At 50.3% G+C, this 8044-nt stretch overlaps 1 protein-coding gene across 7 annotated transcripts in view; it reads right to left on the bottom strand.

Annotated features, from left to right (window-relative positions):
• LOC119448640 (histone-lysine N-methyltransferase, H3 lysine-79 specific-like) overlaps window positions 1-8044 on the bottom strand; it is a 369011-nt gene continuing 360967 nt past the window's right edge. For all 7 annotated transcript variants that reach the window (XM_049665662.1, XM_049665661.1, XM_049665659.1 and 4 more), the window contains 2 exons: window positions 7337-7676; window positions 1-6757 (listed from right to left, as the gene is read on the bottom strand). In XM_049665662.1, coding sequence (XP_049521619.1) covers window positions 6113-6757; window positions 7337-7676 — 985 coding nt within the window. In that variant the 3' untranslated portion in view covers window positions 1-6112. The remainder of the gene's footprint in view (window positions 6758-7336; window positions 7677-8044) is intronic.

The following is an 8044-nucleotide window of genomic DNA, read 5'->3' as shown; positions in this document are numbered from 1 at the left end:
TTCACAGTATACAAGTTTTTATTCGAGGTCTTGTAAATATATCCAAAGAAAAACTGAAAAAAAAACGAAGAGAAGGAAAAAAATAACCGACATGTGGGCATGGTTCAGTGTGGCTGCGCACAATTCAGTCCGAAAAAGAAAATATCCAGACGAAGACAGTAAGGGAAGTGACACGCAGTTATTAGAGAAAAGAGACACTCAGATTTGTGGAGAGGCACTGTGTGCTCCACTCTCATCACCCAGGAGAGAAACAGACGGTGACACATCAGTGTCAGAAAAGTGAAAAAGATGGACAGACGTCAGTGAAATGTTTCAGCTTGACGCGCACGTGTTACCAATACCCTATTACCGCCAAGCCTAGTCGTACGTAGCACGGGAGCCACAGGGCTACAACATGTTGTGGTCCGCCTCTCTTTTCTGCCATCTGCGCTGTTTACCACGTTGGCCACAAAACCAACAAGCCAAACTTCGTACTCTCGTGAAACTGTTCCTAAACCGAGATGCGCAAAACGGCTATCGCCAGTGCGCCACTGCGTTTTTTTTTTTTCGTGTGCTAGAGCAAAAGTTCTGTCAGCAGCGTAGTTTTAACTCCCAGCTGTCTTTCGGCCAAATAAACTCTGGCAAAAGGATCGTATATCGGTGGCTTCTAGCATACAGTAGTTGAAAAGAACTCCGCTAGTCATCGCTACCAGTACTGATGTTAACAGCCGCGCATCGTCATCACAGTGATGCGGGTAACAACACGTGTGCGTCAAATCGAACTCAGTTTTTTTTTCAAAAGAAATAGAAAAGTGAGAGAGAAAGAAACAGAGCAGGAGATTCATTCGAGACGGGTTATAAATAGTTTCACAGACAAAGAGCTCCTTTCTGGTTCGCGTCTCCAAATCTCCCTTCTTATATCCTTTGATCGGTTAAACTATACCAGCTGGATGCACATCCCCGGAGGTTGTTTAGGAACTAGAGGAGAAGAAAAAAAAAAGCGAAACACATACGCGCACCCACGCAAGCACACACTGTTGAATGACTAGAACTACAGACCTCCGCGGTTTTCTCCTCCTGTGAAGACATCAGCAGAAAAAAGAAAAGTCGAGACAGAAAGAACTGAATGAATCCAAGAAAGACGTCCGCTAAGCGCAAGTTGCGATCAGGGAAAGCAGCAAAACAACAACTAACACATTCGGCTCTTTGTTTCATGTCGACGACGGAGGTAACAGAGTGTCGTAAGATAAATGTCATAAATTTGGGAGCTATTAAATACGTACGCGTTCATTAGGCAAGCACACGTTTTTGCCACATCCACACATAAATCTTGGCGGTGGATGTCAGGCTGCTGCTTCAGCAGTAAATCTTCGCACTCCTCAGTTTTATTTCTTTAATAAGATTTATGCCATTTATATGCGTCGTCAAAATATCTGAATTCATATTGTACTTTGTATATTGCGTTTCTATTCATTCCGTACTGGGTCTTGCGGCACTTCATTCGACGAATGCATAAGTGTACTTAATGCACACGCGCGAAGACCACACGTGACGTCAGCGCCTCTTACCAACCTGGTGGTACGCGCTTATCAACCAGACGTGTACACCTGTTTTTACCACGTTCGCAGACATTTCTCACTTTTGACAGTTTTTGTCTTCAGCTTTCTTAATTGTCTCTCGTTGTTAGCAGCAGGCGTATAATTCGTTCGTATCATTAATATCAACTGAGCAAAGAAAGGGAGATATAACGGAGGAGTCATACGATTCGATGTACGGACTCATGTGGGAAAGCGTAATTTATTGCCGCGTTATTTTTCCTCGATATAGCATGCCTTTTGATGTGAGCATATATATTTCTCCTTGGAACATATCCATTACAGACTGAACGTTCAACGGAAAAAGATTGCGTTGGCATTCGATAGACTCTCTCCGCAGGCGCGCTATCGAAGACTGTGCAGTTTTTGCCGGCACTCTTAAACCGAGAAACAAGGCAGACGCGTGTCGTCGTAGTCACCAATAGTGAACGTGTCCGAGTTTAAACAGTGCGGGGACCCAGAACCGGTTGCTTTGCGCAATCGCTTCAGTTGCGGCCGTGAAAAGCATTAGTATGCAATTATAAGGACAAGTCAGATTTCACTTTTACAAGGTGAACGTGATGTCAAGCTTAGAAGAATTGGTCATGACCGACGTGATTGCTGCGTATGCAGCTATAATACGAAAACGTTGCAATTGATACGTCGACACAGTTTTGAGCGTGAGGCCAGTGGTCCCCACAATTAAGCAGTTCTAATAGAGAAGAAAAAGAAAGTTCACTGGACCGCAGAGTACCTACGCAGGAACAATACGTTTATAACGCAATCCATTGCGAATGCACGAAGCGATGAGCATCAAAGGTTACTCAGCGTCGAAAGAAATGCACGTAAAAAAAAATGTAAGGGACCATTGTAAGGGTTTCACAACGGGCCCACGCTGAATGAAATTGAGCAATTGCTTTGCCAACACATCCCATCCGACATAAAGATGACCATTGATTGAAACACATTTTTTCTCAGATCTGCATCTCTTCGCAATCACAACAGTTTCTTCGCGTACTATTAAGGTGACTTGAACAGTCAGACGTAGGCAAGCACACTATGCCAAGAAAAGCAGAGTTGTGCTTACATCAGCAGCTCATGCACTGCACAACTGAGGCAATGCGCCAGTGAATGCAGTCATTACGTAAACCTATTCCTTGTTTTCATTTTTTATCAACAACTGATCAGATTGGTTATCCTAGAAGTGCGTTACCAAAGGCGACTACACTTGAAATTGTGGCGTCACCTTTTCCCACCTTCCGTGTATGGTAATACAGTTGCAGAAGGAGACAACAGGACGTTGAAACTAACGAGGAACCAGATCCTCTGGGAAATGCCATGCAAGCACAAGATTTCCAAGCACGGTTAAATCATGTCCTCCTCATAACGCGTAACACGTTACCGACATTTATGAAGAACGAACTCGTCGACACGATAACGTTACAAGAGCAGGCCGCGACATACACATTGGCGGAACAGACTCCGCCCCTATGCCAGCAATGACTCACAACCTATCACACGCTCGCTCACATCAAGATGTTGCCTATGACAGCCACGGAGAAGAAGCTTTTGGAAAGAACTGACTTAACCGAAAACACATCTGGCCGCAGTTTTTCGTAATAGAGACCTCAGGAACGAGATACTCTTGCTAAGGAATATGTTCAAGGGCACTCCAACCTTTGGAGGCTCTTAGAGAAAAGAAAGCTTAAAAGCAAGGTTGCCTGGCAGTCGAGCTTAGAAAAAGTCACAGTACGCGCCGACACCATCTGCCTGTTCGTGGGTGCACCTTTCAGGTCTTGGCAGTGAGAAACGGGCTGCACTACCATGTGCTGCCCGTGCGCACCAGGCGACCGACATTCGCCAACCAACCGCACCTCGCAATAGTATGCGGTGACACACAGAAGACTACCCTACGGCCATTCAAAGGACTGTCCGTAGAGGCTATGTATCGGGCATCAGTGCAAGCCTCTTGGAAGGACGCGGAATGAAGCCGACGCTCTGTAGTTCGCGCTCCGTCTTAGTAGCTCCGTAATACAGCTCGAAAGAACATACTCGAGATATTTAGCCAGCCTAATTTTTGTCGCTGTCGAGTTCGCTAAGCTAACCACCATCTTTCAAATGCAGTGTGTACACAGGTGACAGGAGTCGCATGTGACCCTTGCCGCGTGTGCGACTCGAACGACGTTTCAGTTGCTCGGCCGTGACAGCTCTGTTTGTGTACGCAGCCGCTAAGACGGAGCGCACGCAGTGGTTGTAGATTTGAATGCGCCTATACGGCGCGGAACGGAGATTCGATCACGAGGCCCGCATGGCGTGCAGTGCACCTAATTAAGTGTTGCTGTGCCTCGCTAAGTGAACGGCGTCGTGACTAAATGGTACACAAGGTGCCACCGCACTACTATACTTTGTACATTACACTCTTGTTCCGGAGTATACACACAGCGAGAGAGATACACACATATATCTCAACAAGATTCGAATGTGGCAGTCAAGTCTACGCGCACTATCGTGCTTCGTCACTCCACACCTTGTCGTGTACGTACACCTCTGGCAAGCGCCTGTGTGTGTGTGATCGTGTGTGTACTGTCTGACAGTGGTGACTGTCCAAGGGACGCCTAAGCGGGCAGTTATGCTAACTGAATAGTGTCGTCAGAAAAAAAAGGGGGGAAAAATGGCGCAAATGCGTATACGAGTGAAACTTCGCACGACGCTCTGTTTTACAACCGGCTCTCACAGACGAGTTACACGCACGGAACGCACACACGCACACGCGTACAATAGAAAATATATATCACAGTGGACTCGCACAGGTTGGTGGTGGTTGACTTCTACAGGAAAGGTTGAAAACGAGACGGGAGCGGCGTGTGAATTACAGCGGGACCTACTATACAGGGTATGGTGACGGTATAGTATACATACGATTGAGAAATTCGCGGGAACGTGGCGAATGCGGGAGCGGTTAGGGTGCAACCAAAAGAACTGCGGAAAGCGACGGTGCAAGCCGCTTCGAGAGTCATTCCATTAAGCCTTCTTCGACTGGGATTCTATCAACACTGGGCGCGCGCCGCTTGGAACAGACACCGCGCACTCCGCGCAATATATGCAAGGGCATGCAGACGCAAGAACCACGCGCCGAGTTGTTCTCGTTCTCTTTTTCTTTCTTCGGTACACGCTTTTCCTAGGGTTGTGCATTTCGTTCGCGTACACTCGCGACCGCCGAGAAAAAAAAGATGTAAAGAAGCAGCTACGTGCTTTTCGTCTCATTCGCTTGATGAGATTCGTCTAGGGTAACAATCGAACTGCTCTGAGAGACCCGCAGAGAACGAAAGCGCTTGCGGTGACCGAAAGCGAGGGCAGGACATGTACACGGCAGCGGCTGCTTGACCCAACGCGCCAAGACGGGGACCACTCTCGTATCTCCAAGTATTCACAGCGTCCTTTGACCGAACCCGTCATTAACTAAGTGAAAATAACGCGTACACCACAAAAATGCATAGGCAAAAAAAGGGAGGAGCCCCGGAAAAGGCTAAGGTGAAGGACCACACGGCTTGCACAGAGACAACGGCATAATCGCGCTTTCATCTCGTCTATCCGACTCCGTTCAAACTGCTTGTGTTTCGCTACTGACTCGTTTGTTGCTGCATGGGGCTTAGGTCTTAAACCGCGTCGTCCAGCGTGCTAGCTCGCTATTTCGCGGAACGTAGTCCTGAAAGGTGCGGCAAAACAAAAAAGTTTATTTTGTGAGGGGCGTCTTGATATCTGGAGTTCTTATCACAAAAACTCTCATGTAAGATCAGTTCACAAATTTCAATTTTCTAGTGCAAAAAAAAAAAAAAAACAAAAACAAAAAACAAAGAGGCAAAATAACGGGCTGAGAAGAAAGGTGGGCCGATAGAAACACGTGGTTCTATGATTGCACCGCACTGCGGCGTCCAGGTTCAGGTTTCAGTAAGTTAAATTGCTTGTACACACTTCTTGCGGCTCTCGCGAGTCATCAAGCGACGATCAAGAAAAAACACACACGTGCAAAACTGGCGGATGGCAGCTTGACCGCCAAATACAAAACACAATTCGTACTCATCATAACCACCGTACAAAGTCTTTAGGGTGAGAGTTCCTCCAGGCGCACTGTGGCAACTAATAGTCAAAACCGGCGCAACATTAAGGCAAAAAAGTACGTCACGGATGATCGGCATGTACAGAAGGGAACCGAGAGAAAGACAAAGCCAGGCAGAACCGACGGGGACGTCTCGGAGACACGGGCCGCAGAGAACTGGTCATCCATCACTCGCCGTGCAGTTAGCGCCGTCACCAACAAAGGCGTCGCACCAGCTCAGCGTCGCCACCACGGCGCTCCACACCGCGAAACCTGACACAACACGCAGAGCCGCTCAAGACTTTAAAGAGCGAGCTCCACCATCGTCCTTTAGCGGCGGCTTCGAGCCCAGCGCGGTCGCCGAAAGGTCGGACAGGAGAAGGCGATGATGGCGGCTGCCGACCAGGAGCGCGGAAGATGGAGCACGTCGGGGGACATGGTTCGAGGGGCGCGCGCCGTCGTATCAGGTCACGGCCAAGTGTCCCTGAAGCTGCGACGGGCTCTGCTTGAGCACGAACGACGAGTCCGACTTGGAGTGCGTGTACGCCCTGACGGCCCGCTTCATGAGCTTGGAGGCCGACGGCCGGGAGGCGTGGTTGTTGGGCACCACGTCGGGCGGCTGCACCGAGTAGGCGGCGCGGTCGCCCACCACCGTCAGAGAGGGCTGGCCGTAGATGGACGACGGCCGCGGCTCGTCGTCCTGGCCCGGCAGCGCGGCCCGCAGGTCGTGCAGGGCGAACGGAGGAGCGGCGGGGTGGTGGTTCTGGTGGTGCTTGTGGTTTCGGTGGTGCCGCTGCTGCTGCTGCTGGAGGAGCTTGTGGTACTGCTGCTGCTGCTGCTGCGGCTCACCCAGCTGCAGGAACGGGCTGGCGCCGCCGAAGCAGGACGACTGGGATCGCTGGCAGTGGCCGCTGTCGAGCGTGCTGCGCCGGGGCCCCGTCAGGGTGACCGGCGAGTCGGGACGGATGTAGGCGAACTCGAGCGTCGCGGAAGCTGTGGCCCCGCCCACGCCGCCGCACCGGACCCCGCCGTTGCGGCCGTTGGCCACTTCGGGCGAGTTGAGCACGTGCTGCGCGTATAGGGAGCGCTGCGCCAGGGCCGGGGACACCTGTGCAAAGAACAGAAAGGCCGAGAAGCACAGTCAGCTTTATCGGACGCGACACCCACGCACGTCTCTTGAGCGAACATTTCGCATCTTTCTGGAACTATATAGCGTCTATTTCATTAAGGGGTTACGAATAATTAGGCTATTACGAGGACTGGTGTGATCACTTGTCACTTTGACCACTACACTGTCCTCACTTCTCAAGCACGTGCTTTTCGCAATCGAGGTAGCTGTACATATCTATAGTTCTGAAAACGCTTTGCGACGGGAAGATTTAGCACGAATCCATCAACAGTGGACGAACGAGGGAAGCCGCTGCATGGAGGCAACGTTCCGACAAGGGAACTTATCTTCGTCAGGGACCTTTGTCGAAACATTGGTTCTATGTTGAAGCTTCCCTTGTTCGGCCGCTGTTTGTCGCTTCAGGACTCCCTTATTTCTGGGACAAGTGACGACAACGCTCTACTCACGTTGTCACGTATACCTTTGATCCGGGCAAAGCCCGCTAGTTGACCTTGTGAAAGCGATAATTCTGCTCGTGTCTGAGCAAGAGCCCCCAAGACGTGATGCCGGCTAACGTACCTGCAGGGACCGAGGCGAGGGCCGGTGCGCTCCCAGGGAGCGCTGACCGAGCGAGATGAGCGAGCTGTAGGAGCCCGTGGGCCGTGGTCCGAGCGGGGCCGACCAGGGCACCGAGCGCGTGTCGTAGTCCACGCTGGCGGAGCCGGGCGGCTGCGCCATGCTGCAGCCGCTGTCGCTGGCCTCGGTGGCCACCGACATCCTCTGCGCCCGGCGCGTCAGGCTGGGCGTAGGGGTGCGCTCGCCCAGGGACCGCAGCTCGCACGAGGTTGAAGTGCGCACCGACGACGATGGGGACTGCGCCTCCGACGAGGTGAGCGTGTGCTGCAGCAGCAACGCCTGCCTGCAACGCGCGCCCAGAGGGTGAGCGAGAGGGACGCATTGAGTACAAACACTGTATCGGGAAATTGTGGATGTTGATCGATTGACTGATTGATTGATTAACCGATTTATTGATTAACTGATTGATTAACTAATTGATTGATGAACTCATTTATTGATCAATTGATTGACTGGTCGATTGGTTGATTGACCGATTGACTAACTGACTGGCTTACTGATTTATTTATTTATTTATTTATTTATTTATTTATTTATTTATTTATTTATTTATTTATTTATTTATTTATTGTCAACACGCCGGCTTTGAAATGACTGTGGCGTACCAAAGCAACACTGGGGCAAACGAGACATCTTGTAGAGAGACTGCTC

This window comes from Dermacentor silvarum, chromosome 4, assembly GCF_013339745.2.
Source record: "Dermacentor silvarum isolate Dsil-2018 chromosome 4, BIME_Dsil_1.4, whole genome shotgun sequence".
In the NCBI taxonomy this organism is placed as follows: Eukaryota; Metazoa; Arthropoda; class Arachnida; order Ixodida; family Ixodidae; genus Dermacentor; species Dermacentor silvarum.
Note: the sequence above shows the minus strand (reverse complement) of the source record. Positions and strands in the feature narration are given on the sequence as shown.